Genomic DNA, 27,166 nt, shown 5'->3' on the forward strand with positions numbered 1-27,166 from the left:
AGGCCGCTGTATATATGGAGCACGCCGCTGTATATATGGAGCAAGCCGCTGTATATATGGAGCACGCCGCTGTATATATGGAGCACGCCGCTGTATATATGGAGCACGCCGCTGTATATATGGGGCACGCCGCTGTATATATGGGGCACGCCGCTGTATATATGGAGCACGCCGCTGTATATATGGAGCACGCCGCTGTATATATGGAGCACGCCGCTGTATATATGGAGCACGCCGCTGTATATATGGAGCACGCCGCTGTATATATGGAGCACGCCGCTGTATATATGGGGCACGCCGCTGTATATATGGGGCACGCCGCTGTATATATGGGGCACGCCGCTGTATATATGGGGCACGCCGCTGTATAGATGGAGCACGCCGCTGTATAGATGGAGCACGCCGCTGTATAGATGGAGCACGCCGCTGTATAGATGGGGCACGCCGCTGTATAGATGGGGCACGCCGCTGTATGTATGGAGCAAGCCGCTGTATATATGGAGCACGCCGCTGTATATATGGAGCACGCCGCTGTATATATGGAGCACGCCGCTGTACATATGGAGCACGCCGCTGTACATATGGAGCACGCCGCTGTACATATGGAGCACGCCGCTGTACATATGGAGCACGCCGCTGTACATATGGAGCACGCCGCTGTACATATGGAGCACGCCGCTGTATATATGGGGCACGCCGCTGTACATATGGAGCACGCCGCTGTACATATGGAGCACGCCGCTGTACATATGGAGCACGCCGCTGTACATATGGAGCACGCCGCTGTACATATGGGGCACGCCGCTGTACATATGGGGCACGCCGCTGTACATATGGGGCACGCCGCTGTATATATGGAGCACGCCGCTGTATAGATGGAGCACGCCGCTGTATAGATGGGGCACGCCGCTGTATAGATGGGGCACGCCGCTGTATAGATGGAGCACGCCGCTGTATATATGGAGCACGCCGCTGTATATATGGGGCACGCCGCTGTATATATGGAGCAGGCCGCTGTATGTATGGAGCAGGCCGCTGTATATATGGAGCCCGCCGCTGTATGTATGGAGCACGCCGCTGTATGTATGGGGCACGCCGCTGTATGTATGGGGCACGCCGCTGTATGTATGGGGCACGCCGCTGTACGTATGGGGCACGCCGCTGTATGTATGGGGCACGCCGCTGTATGTATGGTGCACGCCGCTGTATATATGGAGCACGCCGCTGTATATATGGAGCACGCCGCTGTATATATGGGGCACGCCGCTGTATATATGGGGCACGACTCTGTATATATGGAGCACGCCGCTGTATATATGGAGCACGCCGCTGTATATATAGAGCACGCCGCTGTATATATGGGGCACGCCGCTGTATATATGGGGCACGCCGCTGTATATATGGGGCACGCCGCTGTATATATGGAGCACGCCGCTGTATATATGGAGCACGCCGCTGTATATATGGAGCACTCCGCTGTATATATGGAGCACTCCGCTGTATATATGGAGCACTCCGCTGTATATATGGAACACGACGCTGTATATATGGAGCACTCCGCTGTACATATGGGGCAAGCCGCTGTATATATGGAGCACGCCTCTGTATATATGGAGCAGGCCGCTGTATATATGGAGCACGGAGCACGCCGCTGTATATATGGAGCACAGAGCTGTATATATGGGGCACGCCGCTGTATATATGGAGCAGGCCGCTGTATATATGGAGCACGGAGCACGCCGCTGTATATATGGAGCACAGAGCTGTATATATGGGGCACGCCGCTGTATATATGGAGCACGCCGCTGTATATATGGGGCATGCCGCTGTACATATGGAGCACGCCGCTGTACATATGGAGCACGCCGCTGTATGTATGGGGCACGCCGCTGTATGTATGGGGCACGCCGCTGTATATATGGGGCACGCCGCTGTATATAGGGGGCACGCCGCTGTATATAGGGGGCACGCCGCTGTATATAGGGAGCACGCCGCTGTATAAAGGGAGCACGCCTCTGTATATAGGGGGCACGCCGCTGTATATAGGGAGCACGCCGCTGTATAAAGGGAGCACGCCTCTGTATATAGGGAGCACGCCGCTGTATATAGGGAGCACGCCGCTGTATATAGGGAGCACGCCGCTGTATATATGGGGCAAGCCGCTGTATATATGGAGCACGCCGCTGTATATATGGGGCACGCCGCTGTATATATGGGGCACGCCGCTGTATATATGGGGCACGCCGCTGTATATATGGGGCACGCCGCTGTACATATGGGGCACGCCGCTGTACATATGGGGCACGCCGCTGTACATATGGAGCACGCCGATGTATATATGGAGCACGCCGATGTATATATGGAGCAGGCCGCTGTATATATAGAGCACGCCGCTGTATATATGGAGCACGCCGCTGTATATATGGAGCACGCCGCTGTATATATGGAGCACGCCGCTGTATATATGGGGCACGCCGCTGTATATATGGGGCACGCCGCTGTATATATGGGGCACGCCGCTGTATATATGGGGCACGCCGCTGTATATATGGAGCAGGCCGCTGTATATATGGAGCAGGCCGCTGTATATATGGAGCACGCCGCTGTATATATGGAGCACGCCGCTGTATATATGGGGCACGCCGCTGTATATATGGGGCACGCCGCTGTATATATGGGGCACGCCGCTGTATATATGGGGCACGCCGCTGTATATATGGAGCACGCCGCTGTATATATGGAGCACGCCGCTGTATATATGGAGCACGCCGCTGTATATATGGAGCACGCCGCTGTATATATGGAGCACGCCGCTGTATATATGGAGCACGCCGCTGTATATATGGAGCACGCCGCTGTATATGTGGGGCACGGCGCTGTATATATGGAGCACGCCGCTGTATAGATGGAGCACGCCGCTGTATAGATGGAGCACGCCGCTGTATATGTGGAGCACGCCGCTGTATAGATGGAGCACGCCGCTGTATAGATGGAGCACGCCGCTGTATAGATGGAGCACGCCGCTGTATAGATGGGGCACGCCGCTGTATGTATGGAGCACGCCGCTGTATGTATGGAGCACGCCGCTGTATGTATGGAGCACGCCGCTGTATGTATGGAGCACGCCGCTGTATTTATGGAGCACGCCGCTGTATTTATGGAGCACGCCGCTGTATATATGGAGCAAGCCGCTGTATGTATGGGGCACGCCGCTGTATATATGGAGCACGCCGCTGTATATATGGGGCACGCCGCTGTATATATGGGGCACGCCGCTGTATGTATGGGGCACGCCGCTGTATGTATGGGGCACGCCGCTGTATGTATGGAGCACGCCGCTGTATATATGGAGCACGCCGCTGTATATATGGAGCACGCCGCTGTACATATGGAGCACGCCGCTGTACATATGGAGCACGCCGCTGTACATATGGAGCACGCCGCTGTACATATGGGGCACGCCGCTGTACATATGGGGCACGCCGCTGTACATATGGGGCACGCCGCTGTATATATGGAGCACGCCGCTGTACATATGGAGCACGCCGCTGTACATATGGGGCACACCGCTGTACATATGGGGCACGCCGCTGTATATATGGAGCACGCCGCTGTACATATGGGGCACGCCGCTGTACATATGGGGCACGCCGCTGTACATATGGAGCACGCCGCTGTACATATGGGGCACGCCGCTGTACATATGGGGCACGCCGCTGTACATATGGGGCACGCCGCTGTACATATGGGGCACGCCGCTGTACATATGGAGCACGGCGCTGTACATATGGAGCACGGCGCTGTACAAATGGAGCACGCCGCTGTACATATGGAGCACGCCGCTGTACATATGGAGCACGCCGCTGTACATATGGGGCACGCCGCTGTACATATGGAGCACGCCGCTGTACATATGGAGCACGCCGCTGTACATATGGAGCACGGCGCTGTACATATGGAGCACGGCGCTGTACATATGGGGCACGGCGCTGTATATATGGGGCACAACGCTGTATATATGGAGCAGGCCGCTGTATATATGGAGCAGGCCGCTGTATATATGGAGCACGCCGCTGTATATATGGAGCACGCCGCTGTATATATGGAGCACGCCGCTGTATATATGGAGCACGCCGCTGTATATATGGAGCACGGCGCTGTATATATGGAGCACAACGCTGTATATATGGAGCAGGCCGCTGTATATATGGAGCAGGCCGCTGTATATATGGAGCACGCCGCTGTATATATGGAGCACGCCGCTGTATATATGGAGCACGCCGCTGTATAAATGGAGCACGCCGCTGTACATATGGGGCACGCCGCTGTACATATGGGGCACGCCGCTGTACATATGGGGCACGCCGCTGTACATATGGGGCACGCCGCTGTACATATGGAGCACGCCGCTGTACATATGGAGCACGGCGCTGTACATATGGAGCACGGCGCTGTATATATGGGGCACGCCGCTGTATATATGGAGCACGCCGCTGTATATATGGAGCACGCCGCTGTATATATGGAGCACGCCGCTGTATATATGGAGCACGCCGCTGTATATATGGGGCACGGCGCTGTATATATGGAGCACGCCGCTGTATATATGGGGCACGGCGCTGTATATATGGAGCACGGCGCTGTATATATGGGGCACGCTGCTGTATATATGGGGCACGCCGCTGTATATATGGAGCACGCCGCTGTATATACGGAGCACGCCGCTGTATATACGGAGCACGCCGCTGTATATATGGGGCACGCCGCTGTATATATGGAGCACGCCGCTGTATATACGGAGCACGCCGCTGTATATATGGAGCACGCCGCTGTATATATGGGGCACGCCGCTGTATATATGGGGCACGCCGCTGTATATATGGAGCACGCCGCTGTATATATGGAGCACGCCGCTGTATATATGGGGCACGCCGCTGTATATATGGTGCACGCCGCTGTATATATGGGGCACGCCGCTGTATATATGGAGCACGCCGCTGTATATATGGGGCACGCCGCTGTATATATGGAGCACGCCGCTGTATATACGGAGCATGGAGCACGCCGCTGTATATATGGAGCACGCCGCTGTATATATGGAGCACGCCGCTGTACATATGGGGCACGGCGCTGTATATATGGGGCACGGCGCTGTATATATGGGGCACGCCGCTGTATATATGGAGCACGCCGCTGTATATATGGAGCACGCCGCTGTATATATGGAGCAGGCCGCTGTATATACGGAGCACGCCGCTGTATATATGGGGCACGCCGCTGTATATATGGGGCACGCCGCTGAATATATGGAGCACGCCGCTGTATATATGGAGCACGCCGCTGTATATACGGAGCACGGAGCACGCCGCTGTATATATGGAGCACGCCGCTGTATATATGGGGCACGCCGCTGTATGTATGGGGCACGCCGCTGTATATATGGAGCACGCCGCTGTATATATGGGGCACGCCGCTGTATATACGGAGCACGCCGCTGTATATATGGAGCACGCCGCTGTATATACGGAGCATGGAGCACGCCGCTGTATATATGGAGCACGCCGCTGTATATATGGGGCACGCCGCTGTATATATGGAGCACGCCGCTGTATATATGGAGCACGCCGCTGTATGTATGGGGCACGCCGCTGTATATATGGAGCACGCCGCTGTATATATGGAGCACGCCGCTGTATATATGGAGCACGCCGCTGTATATATGGAGCACGCCGCTGTATGTATGGGGCACGCCGCTGTATATATGGAGCACGCCGCTGTATATATGGAGCACGCCGCTGTATATATGGAGCACGCCGCTGTATATAGGGGGCACGCCGCTGTATATATGGAGCACGCCGCTGTATATAGGGGGCACGCCGCTGTATATAGGGGGCACGCCGCTGTATATATGGAGCACGCCGCTGTATAGATGGAGCACGCCGCTGTATAGATGGAGCACGCCGCTGTATATATGGAGCACGCCGCTGTATATAGGGGGCACGCCGCTGTATATATGGAGCACGCCGCTGTATATATGGAGCACGCCGCTGTATATATGGAGCACGCCGCTGTATATAGGGGGCACGCCGCTGTATATATGGAGCACGCCGCTGTATATATGGGGCACGCCGCTGTATATATGGAGCACGCCGCTGTATAGATGGAGCACGCCGCTGTATATATGGAGCACGCCGCTGTATGTATGGGGCACGCCGCTGTATATATGGAGCACGCCGCTGTATATATGGAGCACGCCGCTGTATGTATGGGGCACGCCGCTGTATGTATGGGGCACGCGGCTGTATGTATGGGGCACGCCGCTGTATATATGGAGCACGCAGCTGTATATATGTAGCACGCCGCTGTATATATGGAGCACGCCGCTGTATATATGGAGCACGCCGCTGTATATATGGAGCACGCCGCTGTATATATGGAGCACGCCGCTGTATATATGGAGCACGCCGCTGTATATATGGGGCATGCCGCTGTATATATGGGGCACGCCGCTGTATATATGGGGCACGCCGCTGTATATATGGAGCACGCCGCTGTATATATGGGGGACGCCGCTGTATATATGGGGCACGCCGCTGTACATATGGAGCACGCCGCTGTACGTATGGAGCACGCCGCTGTACGTATGGGGCACGCCGCTGTACGTATGGGGCACGCGGCTGTACGTATGGGGCACGCCGCTGTATGTATGGAGCACGCCGCTGTATATATGGGGCACGCCGCTGTATAGATGGGGCACGCCGCTGTATAGATGGAGCACGCCGCTGTATATATGGAGCACGCCGCTGTATATACGGAGCACGCCGCTGTATATACGGAGCACGCCGCAGTATATACGGGGCACGCCGCAGTATATATGGGGCACGCCGCTGTATATATGGGGCACGCCGCTGTATATATGGGGAACGCCGCTGTATATATGGAGCACGCCGCTGTATATATGGAGCACGCCGCTGTATATATGGAGCACGCCGCTGTATAAATGGGGCACGCCGCTGTATAGATGGAGCACGCCGCTGTATAGATGGAGCACGCCGCTGTATAGATGGAGCACGCCGCTGTATAGATGGAGCACGCCGCTGTATAGATGGAGCACGCCGCTGTATAGATGGAGCACGCCGCTGTATAGATGGAGCACGACGCTGTATAGATGGAGCACGACGCTGTATAGATGGAGCACGTCGCTGTATAGATGGAGCACGCCGCTGTATATATGGGGCACGCCGCTGTATATATGGGGCACGCCGCTGTATAGATGGAGCACGCCGCTGTATAGATGGAGCACGCCGCTGTATAGATGGAGCACGCCGCTGTATATATGGAGCACGCCGCTGTATATATGGGGCACGCCGCTGTATATATGGAGCACGCCGCTGTATATATGGAGCACGCCGCTGTATATATGGAGCACGCCGCTGTATATATGGAGCACGCCGCTGTATATATGGAGCACGCCGCTGTATATATGGAGCACGCCGCTGTATATATGGGGCACGCCGCTGTATAGATGGAGCACGCCGCTGTATAGATGGAGCACGCCGCTGTATAGATGGAGCACGCCGCTGTATATATGGGGCACGCCGCTGTATATATGGAGCACGCCGCTGTATATATGGGGCACGCCGCTGTATAGATGGAGCACGCCGCTGTATAGATGGAGCACGCCGCTGTATAGATGGAGCACGCCGCTGTATAGATGGAGCACGCCGCTGTATATATGGAGCACGCCGCTGTATAGATGGAGCACGCCGCTGTATATATGGGGCACGCCGCTGTATATATGGGGCACGCCGCTGTATATATGGAGCACGCCGCTGTATATATGGAGCAGGCCGCTGTATATATGGAGCAGGCCGCTGTATATATGGAGCAGGCCGCTGTATATATGGAGCAGGCCGCTGTATATATGGAGCACGCCGCTGTATATATGGAGCACGCCGCTGTATATATGGAGCACGCCGCTGTATATATGGAGCACGCCGCTGTATATATGGAGCACGCCGCTGTATATATGGAGCACGCCGCTGTATATATGGGGCACGCCGCTGTATAGATGGGGCACGACGCTGTATAGATGGAGCACGACGCTGTATAGATGGAGCACGCCGCTGTATAGATGGAGCACGCCGCTGTATAGATGGAGCACGCCGCTGTATAGATGGAGCACGCCGCTGTATAGATGGAGCACGCCGCTGTATGTATGGGGCACGCCGCTGTATGTATGGAGCAGGCCGCTGTATATATGGGGCACGCCGCTGTATATATGGAGCAGGCCGCTGTATATATGGAGCACGCCGCTGTATATATGGGGCACGCCGCTGTATATATGGGGCACGCCGCTGTATATATGGGGCACGCCGCTGTATATATGGAGCACGCCGCTGTATATATGGAGCGCGCCGCTGTATAGATGGAGCGCGCCGCTGTATAGATGGAGCGCGCCGCTGTATAGATGGAGCACGCCGCTGTATAGATGGAGCACGCCGCTGTATGTATGGGGCACGCCGCTGTATGTATGGGGCACGCCGCTGTATGTATGGAGCAGGCCGCTGTATATATGGGGAACGCCGCTGTATATATGGAGCAGGCCGCTGTATATATGGAGCACGCCGCTGTATATATGGGGCACGCCGCTGTATAGATGGGGCACGCCGCTGTATAGATGGGGCACGCCGCTGTATATATGGGGCACGCCGCTGTATATATGGGGCACGCCGCTGTACATATGGAGCCCGCCGCTGTACATATGGAGCACGCCGCTGTACATATGGAGCACGCCGCTGTACATATGGAGCACGCCGCTGTACATATGGAGCACGCCGCTGTACGTATGGGGCACGCCGATGTACGTATGGGGCACGCCGCTGTACATATGGAGCACGCCGCTGTATATATGGAGCACGCCGCTGTATATATGGGGCACGCCGCTGTATAGATGGAGCACGCCGCTGTATAGAGGGAGCACGCCGCTGTATAGAGGGAGCACGCCGCTGTATAGATGGAACACGCCGCTGTATAGATGGAGCACGCCGCTGTATATATGGGGCACGCCGCTGTATATATGGAGCACGCCGCTGTATAGATGGAGCACGCCGCTGTATAGATGGAGCACGCCGCTGTATATATGGAGCACGCCGCTGTATAGACGGAGCACGCCGCTGTATAGACGGAGCACGCCGCTGTATAGATGGAGCACGCCGCTGTATAGATGGGGCACGGCGCTGTATATAAGGGGCACGCCGCTGTATATATGGGGCACGCCGCTGTATATATGGGGCACGCCGCTGTATATATGGGGCACGCCGCTGTATATATGGGGCACGCCGCTGTACATATGGAGCACGCCGCTGTACGTATGGAGCACGCCGCTGTACGTATGGGGCACGCCGCTGTACGTATGGAGCACGCCGCTGTACGTATGGGGCACGCCGCTGTACGTATGGGGCACGCCGCTGTACATAGGGGGCACGCCGATGTATATAGGGGGCACGCCGCTGTATATATGGAGCACGCCGCTGTATATAGCGGGCACGCCGCTGTATATAGGGGGCACGCCGCTGTATATATGGAGCACGCCGCTGTATATATGGAGCACGCCGCTGTATATATGGAGCACGCCGCTGTATATATGGAGCACGCCGCTGTATAGATGGAGCACGCCGCTGTATAGATGGAGCACGCCGCTGTATATATAGAGCACGCCGCTGTATAGATGGAGCAAGCCGCTGTATAGATGGGGCACGCCGCTGTATAGATGGAGCACGCCGCTGTATAGATGGGGCACGCCGCTGTATAGATGGAGCAAGCCGCTGTATAGATGGGGCACGCCGCTGTATAGATGGAGCACGCCGCTGTATAGATGGAGCACGCCGCTGTATATATGGAGCACGCCGCTGTATATATGGGGCACGCCGCTGTATAGATGGAGCACGCCGCTGTATTTATGGAGCACGCCGCTGTATTTATGGAGCACGCCGCTGTATATATGGGGCACGCCGCTGTATATATGGGGCACGCCGCTGTATAGATGGAGCACGCCGCTGTATAGATGGGGCACGCCGCTGTATAGATGGGGCACGCCGCTGAATAGATGGGGCACGCCGCTGTATAGATGGAGCACGCCGCTGTATAGATGGAGCACGCCGCTGTATAGATGGAGCACGCCGCTGTATAGATGGAGCACGCCGCTGTATATAGGGGGCACGCCGCTGTATATATGGAGCAAGCCGCTGTATAGATGGGGCACGCCGCTGTATGTATGGAGCACGCCGCTGTATATATGGGGCACGCCGCTGTATATATGGGGCACGCCGCTGTATATATGGGGCACGCCGCTGTATGTATGGGGCACGCCGCTGTATATATGGGGCACGCCGCTGTATATATGGAGCACGCCGCTGTATATATGGAGCACGCCGCTGTATAGATGGAGCACGCCGCTGTATATATGGGGCACGCCGCTGTATATATGGAGCACGCCGCTGTATAGATGGAGCACGCCGCTGTATAGATGGGGCACGCCGCTGTATATATGGAGCAAGCCGCTGTATATATGGAGCACGCCGCTGTATAGATGGGGCACGCCGCTGTATAGATGGGGCACGCCGCTGTATAGATGGAGCACGCCGCTGTATAGATGGAGAACGCCGCTGTATAGATGGGGCACGCCGCTGTATAGATGGGGCACGCCGCTGTATAGATGGAGCACGCCGCTGTATAGATGGAGCACGCCGCTGTATAGATGGAGCACGCCGCTGTATATATGGAGCACGCCGCTGTATAGATAGAGCACGCCGCTGTATATATGGGGCACGCCGCTGTATAGATGGAGCACGCCGCTGTATAGATGGGGCACGCCGCTGTATAGATGGGGCACGCCGCTGAATAGATGGGGCACGCCGCTGTATAGATGGAGCACGCCGCTGTATAGATGGAGCACGCCGCTGTATAGATGGAGCACGCCGCTGTATAGATGGAGCACGCCGCTGTATAGATGGAGCACGCCGCTGTATATAGGGGGCACGCCGCTGTATATATGGAGCAAGCCGCTGTATAGATGGGGCACGCCGCTGTATGTATGGAGCACGCCGCTGTATATATGGGGCACGCCGCTGTATATATGGGGCACGCCGCTGTATATATGGGGCACGCCGCTGTATGTATGGGGCACGCCGCTGTATATATGGGGCACGCCGCTGTATATATGGAGCACGCCGCTGTATATATGGAGCACGCCGCTGTATAGATGGAGCACGCCGCTGTATATATGGGGCACGCCGCTGTATATATGGAGCACGCCGCTGTATAGATGGAGCACGCCGCTGTATAGATGGGGCACGCCGCTGTATATATGGAGCAAGCCGCTGTATATATGGAGCACGCCGCTGTATAGATGGGGCACGCCGCTGTATAGATGGGGCACGCCGCTGTATAGATGGAGCACGCCGCTGTATAGATGGAGCACGCCGCTGTATAGATGGGGCACGCCGCTGTATAGATGGGGCACGCCGCTGTATAGATGGAGCACGCCGCTGTATAGATGGAGCACGCCGCTGTATAGATGGAGCACGCCGCTGTATATATGGAGCACGCCGCTGTATAGATAGAGCACGCCGCTGTATATATGGGGCACGCCGCTGTATAGATGGAGCACGCCGCTGTATAGATGGAGCACGCCGCTGTATAGATGGAGCACGCCGCTGTATAGATGGAGCACGCCGCTGTATATATGGAGCACGCCGCCGTATATATGGGGCACGCCGCCGTATATATGGGGCACGCCGCTGTATATATGGAGTACGCCGCTGTAAATATGGAGCAAGCCGCTGTATATATGGAGCACGCCGCTGTATATATGGAGCACGCCGCTGTATATATGGAGCACGCCGCTGTACATATGGAGCACGCCGCTGTACATATGGAGCACGCCGCTGTACATATGGAGCACGCCGCTGTATATATGGAGCACGCCGCTGTACATATGGAGCACGCCGCTGTACATATGGAGCACGCCGCTGTACATATGGAGCACGCCGCTGTACATATGGAGCACGCCGCTGTATATATGGAGCACGCCGCTGTACATATGGAGCACGCCGCTGTACATATGGAGCACGCCGCTGTATATATGGAGCACGCCGCTGTATATATGGAGCACGCCGCTGTATATATGGAGCACGTCGCTGTATATATGGAGCACGTCGCTGTATATATGGAGCACGCCGCTGTATATGTGGAGCACGCCGCTGTATATACGGGGCACGCCGCTGTACACATGGAGCACGCCGCTGTATATATGGAGCAGCCGCTGTATATATGGAGCACGCCGCTGTATGTATGGGGCATGCCGCTGTATATATGGAGCAGGCCGCTGTATAGATGGAGCAGGCCGCTGTATAGATGGAGCACGCCGCTGTATAGATGGAGCACGCCGCTGTATAGATGGAGCACGCCACTGTATATATGGAGCACGCCGCGGTATATATGGAGCACGCCGCTGTATATATGGGGCACGCCGCTGTATATATGGAGCACGCCGCTGTATATATGGAGCACGCCGCTGTATATATGGGGCACGCCGCTGTATATATGGGGCACGCCGCTGTATATATGGGGCACGCCGCTGTATATATGGGGCACGCCGCTGTATATATGGGGCACGCCGCTGTATATATGGAGCACGCCGCTGTATATATGGAGCACGCCGCTGTATATATGGGGCACGCCGCTGTATGTGTGGGGCACGCCGCTGTATATATGGGGCACGCCGCTGTATATATGGAGCACGCCGCTGTATATATGGAGCACGCCGCTGTATATATGGGGCACGGCGCTGTATATATGGAGCACGCCGCTGTATATATGGAGCACGCCGCTGTATATATGGGGCACGCCGCTGTATATATGGGGCACGCCGCTGTATATATGGAGCAGCCGCTGTATATATGGGGCACGCCGCTGTATATATGGAGCAGCCGCTGTATATATGGAGCACTCCGCTGTACATATGGAGCACGCCGCTGTATATATGGAGCACGCCGCTGTATATATGGGGCACGCCGCTGTATATATGGGGCACGCCGCTGTATATATGGAGCACGCCGCTGTATATATGGAGCACGCCGCTGTATATATGGGGCACGCCGCTGTATATATGGAGCACGCCGCTGTATATATGGAGCACGCCGCTGTATATATGGAGCACGCCGCTGTATATATGGGGCACGCCGCTGTATATATGGAGCAGCCGCTGTATATATGGAGCACTCCGCTGTACATATGGAGCACGCCGCTGTACATATGGAGCACGCCGCTGTATATATGGAGCACGCCGCTGTATATATGGAGCACGCCGCTGTATATATGGAGCACGCCGCTGTATATATGGAGCACGCCTCTGTATATATGGAGCACGGAGCACGCCGCTGTATATATGGAGCACAGAGCTGTATATATGGGGCACGCCGCTGTATATATGGAGCACGCCGCTGTATATATGGGGCACGCCGCTGTACATATGGAGCACGCCGCTGTACATATGGGGCACGCCGCTGTACATATGGGGCACGCAGCTGTACATATGGGGCACGCCGCTGTACATATGGGGCACGCCGCTGTATATATGGAGCACGCCGCTGTACATATGGGGCACGCCGCTGTATATATGGGGCACGCCGCTGTACATATGGGGCATGGCGCTGTACATATGGGGCACGCCGCTGTACATATGGGGCACGGCGCTGTACATATGGGGCACGGCGCTGTATATATGGGGCACGTCGCTGTATATATGGAGCACGCCGCTGTATATATGGAGCACGCCGCTGTATATACGGAGCACGGAGCACGCCGCTGTATATATGGAGCACGCCGCTGTATATATGGGGCACGCCGCTGTATATATGGAGTACGCCGCTGTATATATGGAGCACGCCGCTGTATATATGGAGCACGCCGCTGTATATATGGAGCACGCCGCTGTATATACGGAGCACGCCGCTGTATATATGGAGCACGCCGCTGTATATATGGGGCACGCCGCTGTATATATGGAGCACGCCGCTGTATATACGGAGCACGCCGCTGTATACATGGAGCACGCCGCTGTATATATGGGGCACGCCGCTGTATATATGGGGCACGCCGCTGTATATATGGAGCACGCCGCTGTATATATGGGGCACGCCGCTGTATATATGGGGCACGCCGCTGTATATATGGAGCACGCCGCAGTATATATGGGGCACGCCGCTGTATATACGGAGCACGGAGCACGCCGCTGTATATATGGAGCAGGCCGCTGTATATACGGAGCACGGAGCACGCCGCTGTATATATGGAGCACGCCACTGTATATACGGAGCATGGAGCACGCCGCTGTATATATGGAGCACGCCGCTGTATATATGGGGCACGCCGCTGTATGTATGGGGCACGCCGCTGTATATATGGAGCACGCCGCTGTATGTATGGGGCACGCCGCTGTATATATGGAGCACGCCGCTGTATAGATGGAGCACGCCGCTGTATATAGGGGGCACGCCGCTGTATATATGGAGCACGCCGCTGTATATATGGGGCACGCCGCTGTATAGATGGAGCACGCCGCTGTATAGATGGAGCACGCCGCTGTATATATGGGGCACGCCGCTGTATATATGGAGCACGCCGCTGTATATATGGAGCACGCCGCTGTATGTATGGGGCACGCCGCTGTATGTATGGGGCACGCCGCTGTATATATGGGGCACGCCGCTGTATATATGGGGCACGCCGCTGTATATATGGAGCACGCCGCTGTATATATGGAGCACGCCGCTGTATATATGGAGCACGCCGCTGTATATATGGGGCACGCCGCTGTATACATGGAGCACGCCGCTGTATATATGGAGCACGCCGCTGTATATATGGAGCACGCCGCTGTATATATGGGGCACGCCGCTGTATATATGGGGCACGCCGCTGTATATATGGAGCACGCCGCTGTATATATGGAGCACGCCGCTGTATATATGGAGCACGCCGCTGTATATATGGGGCACGCCGCTGTATATATGGGGCACGCCGCTGTATATAAGGAGCACGCCGCTGTATATATGGAGCACGCCGCTGTATATATGGAGCACGCCGCTGTATATATGGAGCACGTCGCTGTATATATGGAGCACGTCGCTGTATATATGGAGCACGCCGCTGTATATGTGGAGCACGCCGCTGTATATACGGGGCACGCCGCTGTACACATGGAGCACGCCGCTGTATATATGGAGCAGCCGCTGTATATATGGAGCACGCCGCTGTATGTATGGGGCATGCCGCTGTATATATGGAGCAGGCCGCTGTATAGATGGAGCAGGCCGCTGTATAGATGGAGCACGCCGCTGTATAGATGGAGCACGCCGCTGTATAGATGGAGCACGCCACTGTATATATGGAGCACGCCGCGGTATATATGGAGCACGCCGCTGTATATATGGGGCACGCCGCTGTATATATGGAGCACGCCGCTGTATATATGGAGCACGCCGCTGTATATATGGGGCACGCCGCTGTATATATGGGGCACGCCGCTGTATATATGGGGCACGCCGCTGTATATATGGGGCACGCCGCTGTATATATGGGGCACGCCGCTGTATATATGGAGCACGCCGCTGTATATATGGAGCACGCCGCTGTATATATGGGGCACGCCGCTGTATGTATGGGGCACGCCGCTGTATATATGGGGCACGCCGCTGTATATATGGAGCACGCCGCTGTATATATGGAGCACGCCGCTGTATATATGGGGCACGGCGCTGTATATATGGAGCACGCCGCTGTATATATGGAGCACGCCGCTGTATATATGGGGCACGCCGCTGTATATATGGGGCACGCCGCTGTATATATGGAGCAGCCGCTGTATATATGGGGCACGCCGCTGTATATATGGAGCAGCCGCTGTATATATGGAGCACTCCGCTGTACATATGGAGCACGCCGCTGTATATATGGAGCACGCCGCTGTATATATGGGGCACGCCGCTGTATATATGGGGCACGCCGCTGTATATATGGAGCACGCCGCTGTATATATGGAGCACGCCGCTGTATATATGGGGCACGCCGCTGTATATATGGAGCACGCCGCTGTATATATGGAGCACGCCGCTGTATATATGGAGCACGCCGCTGTATATATGGGGCACGCCGCTGTATATATGGAGCAGCCGCTGTATATATGGAGCACTCCGCTGTACATATGGAGCACGCCGCTGTACATATGGAGCACGCCGCTGTATATATGGAGCACGCCGCTGTATATATGGAGCACGCCGCTGTATATATGGAGCACGCCGCTGTATATATGGAGCACGCCTCTGTATATATGGAGCACGGAGCACGCCGCTGTATATATGGAGCACAGAGCTGTATATATGGGGCACGCCGCTGTATATATGGAGCACGCCGCTGTATATATGGGGCACGCCGCTGTACATATGGAGCACGCCGCTGTACATATGGGGTACGCCGCTGTACATATGGGGCACGCAGCTGTACATATGGGGCACGCCGCTGTACATATGGGGCACGCCGCTGTATATATGGAGCACGCCGCTGTACATATGGGGCACGCCGCTGTATATATGGGGCACGCCGCTGTACATATGGGGCACGGCGCTGTACATATGGGGCACGCCGCTGTACATATGGGGCACGGCGCTGTACATATGGGGCACGGCGCTGTATATATGGGGCACGTCGCTGTATATATGGAGCACGCCGCTGTATATATGGAGCACGCCGCTGTATATACGGAGCACGGAGCACGCCGCTGTATATATGGAGCACGCCGCTGTATATATGGGGCACGCCGCTGTATATATGGAGTACGCCGCTGTATATATGGAGCACGCCGCTGTATATATGGAGCACGCCGCTGTATATATGGAGCACGCCGCTGTATATACGGAGCACGCCGCTGTATATATGGAGCACGCCGCTGTATATATGGGGCACGCCGCTGTATATATGGAGCACGCCGCTGTATATACGGAGCACGCCGCTGTATACATGGAGCACGCCGCTGTATATATGGGGCACGCCGCTGTATATATGGGGCACGCCGCTGTATATATGGAGCACGCCGCTGTATATATGGGGCACGCCGCTGTATATATGGGGCACGCCGCTGTATATATGGAGCACGCCGCAGTATATATGGGGCACGCCGCTGTATATATCGAGCACGCCGCTGTATATACGGAGCACGGAGCACGCCGCTGTATATATGGAGCACGCCACTGTATATACGGAGCATGGAGCACGCCGCTGTATATATGGAGCACGCCGCTGTATATATGGGGCACGCCGCTGTATATATGGAGCACGCCGCTGTATGTATGGGGCACGCCGCTGTATATATGGAGCACGCCGCTGTATGTATGGGGCACGCCGCTGTATATATGGAGCACGCCGCTGTATAGATGGAGCACGCCGCTGTATATAGGGGGCACGCCGCTGTATATATGGAGCACGCCGCTGTATATATGGGGCACGCCGCTGTATAGATGGAGCACGCCGCTGTATAGATGGAGCACGCCGCTGTATATATGGGGCACGCCGCTGTATATATGGAGCACGCCGCTGTATATATGGAGCACGCCGCTGTATGTATGGGGCACGCCGCTGTATGTATGGGGCACGCCGCTGTATATATGGGGCACGCCGCTGTATATATGGGGCACGCCGCTGTATATATGGAGCACGCCGCTGTATATATGGAGCACGCCGCTGTATATATGGAGCACGCCGCTGTATATATGGAGCACGCCGCTGTATATATGGAGCACGCCGCTGTATATAGGGAGCACGCAGCTGTATATAGGGAGCACGCCGCTGTATATAGGGAGCACGCCGCTGTATATATGGAGCACGCCGCTGTATATATGGGGCACGCCGCTGTATATAGGGAGCACGCCGCTGTATATATGGAGCACGCCGCTGTACATATGGAGCACGCCGCTGTATATATGGAGCACGCCGCTGTATATATGGAGCACGCCGCTGTATATATGGGGCACGCCGCTGTATATATGGAGCACGCCGCTGTATATATGGAGCACGCCGCTGTACATATGGAGCACGCCGCTGTATATATGGGGCACGCCGCTGTATATAGGGAGCACGCCGCTGTATATATGGAGCACGCCGCTGTACATATGGAGCACGCCGCTGTATATACGGAGCACGCCGCTGTATATATGGAGCACGCCGCTGTATATATGGAGCACGCCGCTGTATATATGGAGCACGCCGCTGTATATACGGAGCACGCCGCTGTATACATGGAGCACGCCGCTGTATATATGGGGCACGCCGCTGTATATATGGGGCACGCCGCTGTATATATGGAGCACGCCGCTGTATATATGGAGCACGCCGCTGTATATATGGGGCACGCCGCTGTATATATGGGGCACGCCGCTGTATATATGGGGCACGCCGCTGTATATATGGGGCACGCCGCAGTATATACGGGGCACGCCGCTGTATATACGGAGCACGCCGCTGTATATACGGAGCACGCCGCTGTACATATGGAGCACGCCGCTGTACGTATGGGGCACGCCGCTGTATGTATGGAGCACGCCGCTGTATATATGGAGCACGCCGCTGTATATATGGGGCACGCCGCTGTATGTATGGAGCACGCCGCTGTATGTATGGAGCACGCCGCTGTATATATGGGGCACGCCGCTGTATATATGGGGCACGCCGCTGTATATATGGAGCACGCCGCTGTATATATGGAGCAGGCCGCTGTATATATGGGGCACGCCGCTGTATATATGGAGCACGCCGCTGTATATATGGAGCACGCCGCTGTATATATGGAGCACGCCGCTGTATATATGGGGCACGCCGCTGTATATAGGGGGCACGCCGCTGTATATATGGAGCACGCCGCTGTATATATGGGGCACGCCGCTGTATATATGGAGCACGCCGCTGTATATATGGGGCACGCCGCTGTATATATGGAGCACGCCGCTGTATATATGGGGCACGCCGCTGTATATAGGGGGCACGCCGCTGTATATATGGGGCACGCCGCTGTATATAGGGAGCACGCCGCTGTATATATGGAGCACGCCGCTGTATATATGGAGCACGGCGCTGTATATATGGGGAACGCCGCTGTATATATGGAGCACGCCGCTGTATATATGGGGCACGCCGCTGTATATATGGAGCACGGCGCAGTATATATGGGGCACGCCGCTGTATATATGGAGCACGCCGCTGTATGTATGGAGCACGCCGCTGTATATATGGGGCACGCCGCTGTATATATGGGCACGCCGCTGTATATAGGGAGCACGCCGCTGTATATATGGAGCACGCCGCTGTATATATGGAGCACGCCGCTGTATATATGGAGCACGCCGCTGTATATATGGAGCACGCCGCTGTATGTATGGGGCACGCCGCTGTATATATGGAGCACGCCGCTGTATATATGGGGCACGCCGCTGTATATATGGGGCACGCAACTGTATATATGGGGCACGCCGCTGTATATATGGGGCACGCCGCTGTATATATGGAGCACGCCGCTGTATATATGGAGCACGGGCCAGTACCTGCCATGTGGTGCACCGTGCTGTTATAGGAGGGGATCCTCCTCCAGGCTCCGCCCCTGCTCAGCTCCTCGTACTTCCTGTAGAGCGCGCGGGTGTCCGGGCTCCACGCCTCATTCGGCAGGCTGTAGTCTCGCTTTCTGGCAGATGCTGCAGAGATCTGCACACAGGACACCAATCACCTCCTGTCCAGTAATGGCCGCAGCGCACAGGAAGTAACTACTCACCGAAAACCATCGCAGAGGGGCGGGGCTAGTGTGCGACCAGCAGGTCAGGTGACCAAAGAGCCCGCCTCCACGGAGCAAGCAGGTGCGGATGGGAAGCATGATCAGCAGCAAGCTGGAGGGAGAGAGCAGCGATGTCAGGAGAGAGCAGCGATGTCAGGAGAGAGCAGCGATGTCAGGACGGCCCCCCTAATACTCACACAGGCTCCTCTAGGGTGGGTGTAAACAATGGTGTGCTCGGGCCCCTGCTCTCCCGGGGCTGCTGTGTGTGGCTGACGCGTTCCTGCTCCCCCGGGGCTGCTGTGTGTGGCTGACGGGCCCCTGATCTCGCGGGGCTGCTATGTGTGGCTGACGCGCTCCTGCTCTCCCGGGGCTGCTGTGTATGGCTGACGCGTTCCTGCTCCCCCGGGGCTGCTGTGTGTGGCTGACGGGCCCCTGATCTCGCGGGGCTGCTATGTGTGGCTGACGCGCTCCTGCTCTCCCGGGGCTGCTGTGTGTGGCTGACGGGCCCCTGCTATCCCAGGGCTGATGTGTATGCTGGGGCTGCTGTGTGTGGCTGACGGGCCCCTGCTCTCCCAGGGCTGTGTATGGCTGACGGGCCCCTGCTCTCCCAGGGCTGATGTGTATGCTGGGGCTGCTGTGTGTTGCTGACAGGCCCCTGCTCTACCGGGGCTGCTGTGTGCGCTCAGGCCCCTGCTCTCCCGGGGCTGCTGTGTGTGGCTGACGGGCCCCTGCTCTCCCGGGGCTGCTGTGTGTGACTGACGGGCTCCTGCTCTCCCGGGGGCTGCTGTGTGTGGCTGATGGGCCCCTGCTCTCCCGAAGCTGCTGTGTGTGGCTGACGGGCCTCTGCTCTCCCAGGGCTGTGTATGGCTGACGGGCCCCTGCTCTCCCAGGGCTGATGTGTATGCTGGGGCTGCTGTGTGTTGCTGACAGGCCCCTGCTCTACCGGGGCTGCTGTGTGCGCTCAGGCCCCTGCTCTCCCGGGGCTGCTGTGTTGGCTGACGGGCCCCTGCTCTCCCGGGGCTGCTGTGTGTGACTGACGGGCTCCTGCTCTCCCGGGGGCTGCTGTGTGTGACTGATGGGCTCCTGCTCTCCTGGGGGCTGCTGTGTGTGGCTGATGGGCCCCTGCTCTCCCGAAGCTGCTGTGTGTGGCTGACGGGCCTCTGCTCTCCCAGGGCTGCTGTGTATGGCTGACGGGCCCCTGCTCTCCCGGGGCTGCTGTTTGTGACTGACGGGCTCCTGCTCTCCCGGGGGCTGCTGTGGGTGGCTGACGGGCCCCTGCTCTCCCGGGGCTGCTGTGGGTGGCTGACGGGCCCCTGCTCTCCCGGGGCTGCTGTGTATGGCTGACGGGCCCCTGCTCTCCCGAGGCTGCTGTGTGCGGCTGACGGGCCCCTGCTCTCCCGGGGCTGCTGTGTGTGGCTGACGGGCCCCTGCTCTCCCGGGGCTGCTGTGTATGACTGACGGGCCCCTGCTCCCCCGAGGCTGCTGTGTGTGCCTGACGGGCCCCTGCTCCCCCGAGGCTGCTGTGTGTGCCTGACGGGCCCCTGCTCCCCCGGGGCTGCTGTGTGTGCCTGACGGGCCCATGCTCCACCGGGGCTGCTGTGTGCGGCTGACGGGCCCCTGCTCCCCAGAGGCTGCTGTGTGTGGCTGACGGGCCCCTACTGTCTCAGGGCTGAGTATGGCTGACGGGCCCCTGCTATCCCAGGGCTGATGTGTATGCTGGGGCTGCTGCGTGTTGCTTACAGGCCACCGCTCTACCGGGGCTGCTGTGTGTGCTTGAGCCTCTGCTCTTTCGGGGCTGATGTGTGTGCTTGGGCCCCGGGCTCTCCAAGGGCTGCTGTGTTGGCTGATGGGCCCCTGCCCTCCCGGGGCCAGCTGCGTGTGGCTGTTGGGCCCCTGCTCTCCCGGGGGCTGTTTTGCTGGCTGATGGGCCCCTGCTCTCCCAGGGCTGCTGTGTGGCTGATGGGCCCCTGCTCTCCCAGGGCTACTGTGTGTGCTCGGTTCCTTGCTCTCCCGGGGCTGCTGAGTGTGGCTGATGGGACCCTGCTCTCCCGGGGCTGCTGTGTGCGGCTGACGGGCACCTGCTCTCCCGGGGCTGCTTTGTGCGGTTGACGGCCCCTTGCTCTCCCGGGGCTGCTGTATGCGTCTGACGGGCCCCTGCTCTCCCGGGGCTGCTGTGTGCGGCTGACGGGCCCCTGCTCTCCCGGGGCACCTGTGTGCGGCAGACGGGCCCCTGCTCTCCCGGCGGCTGCCGTGTATGGCTGATGGGCCCCTGCTGTCCTGGGGCTGCTTTGTATGGCTGACTGGCTCCTACACTCCCGACACTGATTTGATGGCTGATGGGCCCCTGCTAACCCGGGGCTGCTGTGTGTGACTGACGGGCCCCTGCTCTCAAGGGACAGCTGTGTGTGCTTGGGCCCCTGCTCCCCCGGGGCTGCTGTGTGCGGCTGACGAACCCCTCCTCCCCAGAGGCTACTGTGTGCAGCTGACGGGCCCCTGCTCCCCCTGGGCTGCTGTGTGTGGCTGACGGTCCCCTGCTCTCCCAGGCCCGCTATCCCAGGGCTGATGTGTATGCTGGGGCTGCTGTGTGTTGCTGACAGGCCACCGCTCTACCGGGGCTGCTGTGTGCGCTCGGGCCTCTGCTCTCCCGGGGATGCTGTGTATGGCTGACGGGCCCCTGCTCTCCAGGGGCTGCTGTGTGCTCGAGCCTCTGCTCTTCCGGGGCTGATGTGGGTGGCTAACGGGCTCCTGCTTGCTCTCCCGGGGCTGCTTTGTGTGCTTGGGCCTCGGGCTCTCCAAGGGCGGCTGTGTTGGCTGATGGGCCCCTGCCCTCCCGTGGCCAGCAGCGTATGGCTGTTGGGCCCCTGCTCTCCCGGGGGCTGCTGTGTATGGCTGATGGGCCTCTGCTCTCCCGGGGGCTGCTGTGTGTGGTTGATGAACCCTGCTCTCCCAAGGCTGCTGTGTGCGCTTGGGCCCCTGCTTTTCCGGGGCTGCTGTGTGTGCCTGACGGGCCGGTGCTGTACCAGGGCTGCTGTGTGCGGCTGACGGGCCCCTGCTCTCCCGGGGCTGCTGTGTGCGGCTGACGGACCCTTGCTCTCCCGGGGCTGCTGTGTGCGGCTGACGGACCCCTGCTCTCCCGGGGCTGCTGTGTGTGGCGGACGGGCCCCTTCTCTCCCAGGGCTGTGTATGGCTGACGGGCCCCAGCTATCCCAGGGCTGATGTGTATGCTGGGGCTGCTGTGTGTTGCTGACAGGCCCCTGCTCTCCCGGGGCTGCTGTGTGGCTGACGGGCCCCTGTTCTTCCGGGGCTGCTGTGTGGCTGACGGGCCCCTGTTTCCAGGGGCTGCTGTGTGCTCGGGGTCTCTGCTCTTCCGGGGCTGATGTGTGTCGCTAACGGGCTCCTGCTCTCCCGGGGCTGCTGTGTGTGCTTGGGCCCCGGGCTCTCCAAGGGCTGCTGTGTTGGCTGATGGGCCCCTGCTCTCCTGGGGCTGCTGTGTGCGGCTGACGGGCCCCTGCTCCCCCGAGGCTGCTGTGTGTGGCTGATGGGCCCATGCTCCACCGGGGCTGCTGTGTGCGGCTGACGGGCCCCTGCTCCCCCGGGGCTGCTGTGTGTGGCTGACGGGCCCCTGCTCCCCCGGGGCTGCTGTGTGTGGCTGACGGGCCCATGCTCCCCCAGGGCTGCTGTGTGTGGCAGACGGGCCCCTGCTCTCCCAGGACTGTGTATGGCTGACGGGCCCCTGCTATCCCAGGGCTGATGTGTATGCTGGGGCTGCTGTGTGTTGCTGACAGGCCACCGCTCTACCGGGGCGGCTGTGTCCGCTCGGGCCTCTGCTCTCCCGGGGCTGCTGTGTGTGGCTGATGGGCCGCTGCTCTCCAGGGGCTGCTGTGTGCTCGAGCCTCTGCCCTTCCGGGGCTGATGTGGGTGGCTAAAGGGCCCCTGCTCTCCCGAGGCTGCTGTGTGAGCCTGACGGGCCACTGCTCTCCCGGGGCTGCGTATGGCTGATGGGCCCCTGCTCTCCCGGGGCTGCTGTGTGCGGCTGACAGGCCCCTGCCCCCCCCCCCCCCCCGGGGCTGCTGTGTACGGCTGACAGGCCCCTGCTCTCCCGGCAGCTGCTATGTCTGGCTGATGGGCCCCTGCTGTCCCGGGGCTGCTTTGTGTGGCTGACTGGGCCCTACCCTCCCGAAACTGCATTGTATGGCTGATGAGCTCCTGCTAACCCTGGGCTGCTGTGTATGGCTGATGGTCCAATGCTCTCCCAGGGACTGCTATGTATGGCTGACGGGCCCCTGCTCCCCCGGGGCTGCTGTGTGTGCTGGGGCTGCTGTGTGCGGCTGACGGGCCCCTGCTCTCCCAGGGTTGTGTATGGCTGACGGGCCCCTGCTATGCCAGGGCTGATGTGTATGCTGGGGCTGCTGTGTGTTGCTGACAGGCCCCTGCTCTACCGGGGCTGCTGTGTGCGCTCGGGCCCTTGCTCTCCCGGGGCTGCTGTGTATGGCTGACGGGCCCCTGCTCTCCAGGGGCTGCTGTGTGCTCGGGCCTCTGCTCTTCCGGGGCTGATGTGTGGCTAACGGGCTCCTGCTCTCCCAGTGCTGCTGTGTGTGCTTGGGCCCCGGGCTCTCCAAGGGCTGCGTATGGCTGATGGGCCCCTGCTCTCCCGGGGCTGCTGTGTGCGGCTGACTGGCCCCTACCCTCCCAACACTGCTTTGTATGGCTGATGGGCCAATGCTCTCCCAGGGCCTGCTGTGTGGCTGACGGGCCCCTGCTCTTCCGGGGCTGCTGTGTGGCTGACGGGCCCCTGCTTTCCAGGGGCTGCTGTGTGCTCGGGGTCTCAGCTCTTCCGGGGCTGATGTGTGTCGCTAACGGGCTCCTGCTCTCCCGGGGCTGCTGTGTGTGCTTGGGCCCCGGGCTCTCCAAGGGCTGCTGTGTTGCCTGATGGGCCCCTGCTCTCCTGGGGCTGCTGTGTGCGGCTGACGGGCCCCTGCTCCCCCGGGGCTGCTGTGTGTGGCTGACGGGCCCCTGCTCCCCCGGGGCTGCTGTGTGTGGCTGACGGGCCCATGCTCCCCCGGGGCTGCTGTGTGTGGCGGACGGGCCCCTGCTCTCCCAGGACTGTGTATGGCTGACGGGCCCCTGCTATCCCAGGGCTGATGTGTATGCTGGGGCTGCTGTGTGTTGCTGACAGGCCACCGCTCTACCGGGGCGGCTGTGTCCGCTCGGGCCTCTGCTCTCCCGGGCCTGCTGTGTGGCTGACGGGCCCCTGCTCTTCCGGGGCTGCTGTGTGACTGACGGGCCCCTGCTCTCCAGGGGCTGCTGTGTGCTCGGGCCTCTGCTCTTCCGGGGCTGATGTGTGCTCGGGCCTCTGCTCTTCCGGGGCTGATGTGTGGCTAACGGGCTCCTGCTCTCCCAGTGCTGCTGTGTGTGCTTGGGCCCCGGGCTCTCCAAGGGCTGCGTATGGCTGATGGGCCCCTGCTCTCCCGGGGCTGCTGTGGGCGGCTGACTGGCCCCTACCCTCCCAACACTGCTTTGTATGGCTGATGGGCCAATGCTCTCCCAGGGCCTGCTGTGTATGGCTGACGGGCCCCTGCTCTCCCGGGACTGCTGTGTGTGCTTGGGCCCCTGCTCTTCCGGGGGTGCTGTGTGTGACTGACGGGCCGATGTTCTCCCTTCCGGGGGTGCTGTGTGTGACTGACGGGCCGATGTTCTCCCGGGGCTGCTGTGTATTGCTGACGGGCCCCTGCTCTCCCGGGGCTGCTGTGTGTGGCTGACGGGCCCCTGCTCTCCCGGGGCTGCTGTGTGTGGCTGACGGGCCCCTGCTCTCCCGGGGCTGCTGTGTGTGGCTGACGGGCCCCTGCTCTCCCGGGGCTGCTGTGTGTGGCTGACGGGCCCCTGCTCTCCCGGGGCTGCTGTGTATGGCTGACGGGCCCCTGCTCTCCCGGGGCTGCTGTGTATGGCTGACAGGCCCCTGCTCTCCCGGGGCTGCTATGAGTGGCTGACGGGTCCCTGCTCTCCTGGGGCTGCTGTGTGTGGCTGACAGGCCCCTGCTCTCCCGAGGCTGCTATGTGTGGCTGACGGTCCCCTGCTCTCCCGAGGCTGCTGTGAGTGGCTGAAGGGCCCCTGCTATCCCAGGGCTGATGTGTATGCTGGGGCTGCTATGTGTTGCTGACAGGCCCCTGCTCCACCGGGGCTGCTGTGTGCGCTCGGGCCCCTGCTCTCCCGGGGCTGCTGTGTGTGGCTGACGGACCCCTGCTCCCCCGGGGCTGCTGTGTGTGGCTGACGGGCCCCTGCTCTCCCGGGGCTGCTGTGTGTGGCTGACGGGCCCCTGCTCTCCCGGGGCTGCTGTGTGTGGCTGACGGGCCCCTGCTCTCCCGGGGCTGCTGTGCATGGCTGACGAGCCCCTGCTCTCCCAGGGCTGTGTATGGCCCCTGCTCCCCCGGGGCTGCTGTGTGTGGCTGACGGGCCCCTGCTCTCCTGGGGCTGCTGTGTTGGCTGACGGGCCCCTGCTCTCCCAGGGTTGTGTATGGCTGACGGGCCCCTGCTATGCCAGGGCTGATGTGTATGCTGGGGCTGCTGTGTGTTGCTGACAGGCCCCTGCTCTACCGGGGCTGCTGTGTGCGCTCGGGCCCTTGCTCTCCCGGGGCTGCTGTGTATGGCTGACGGGCCCCTGCTCTCCAGGGGCTGCTGTGTGCTCGGGCCTCTGCTCTTCCGGGGCTGATGTGTGGCTAACGGGCTCCTGCTCTCCCAGTGCTGCTGTGTGTGCTTGGGCCCCGGGCTCTCCAAGGGCTGCGTATGGCTGATGGGCCCCTGCTCTCCCGGGGCTGCTGTGTGCGGCTGACTGGCCCCTACCCTCCCAACACTGCTTTGTATGGCTGATGGGCCAATGCTCTCCCAGGGCCTGCTGTGTGGCTGACGGGCCCCTGCTCTTCCGGGGCTGCTGTGTGGCTGACGGGCCCCTGCTTTCCAGGGGCTGCTGTGTGCTCGGGGTCTCAGCTCTTCCGGGGCTGATGTGTGTCGCTAACGGGCTCCTGCTCTCCCGGGGCTGCTGTGTGTGCTTGGGCCCCGGGCTCTCCAAGGGCTGCTGTGTTGCCTGATGGGCCCCTGCTCTCCTGGGGCTGCTGTGTGCGGCTGACGGGCCCCTGCTCCCCCGGGGCTGCTGTGTGTGGCTGACGGGCCCCTGCTCCCCCGGGGCTGCTGTGTGTGGCTGACGGGCCCATGCTCCCCCGGGGCTGCTGTGTGTGGCGGACGGGCCCCTGCTCTCCCAGGACTGTGTATGGCTGACGGGCCCCTGCTATCCCAGGG

General features: G+C 59.3%; 1 protein-coding gene across 5 annotated transcripts in view; it reads right to left on the minus strand.

Moving 5' to 3' along the window:
- LOC141152748 (acyl-coenzyme A thioesterase THEM4-like) overlaps positions 1–27,166 on the minus strand; it is a 42,797-nt gene that overhangs the window by 12,864 nt on the left and 2,767 nt on the right. For 4 of the 5 annotated variants that reach the window (XM_073637388.1, XM_073637386.1, XM_073637384.1 and 1 more), the window contains exons 2-3: positions 19,877–19,988; positions 19,653–19,809 (exon numbers count right to left, since the gene is read on the minus strand). In XM_073637388.1, coding sequence (XP_073493489.1) covers positions 19,653–19,809; positions 19,877–19,975 — 256 coding nt within the window. In that variant the 5' untranslated portion in view covers positions 19,976–19,988. Of the gene's footprint in view, positions 1–19,652; positions 19,810–19,876; positions 19,989–20,073; positions 20,095–27,166 lie in introns of those variants that run through there. The other variant, XM_073637387.1, reaches the window with a different exon arrangement.

Source organism: Phyllobates terribilis, unplaced genomic scaffold (genome assembly GCF_046119375.1).
Source record: "Phyllobates terribilis strain yellow unplaced genomic scaffold, ASM4611937v1 Scaffold_6__1_contigs__length_29720123, whole genome shotgun sequence".
NCBI classification, from domain to species: domain Eukaryota; kingdom Metazoa; phylum Chordata; class Amphibia; order Anura; family Dendrobatidae; genus Phyllobates; species Phyllobates terribilis.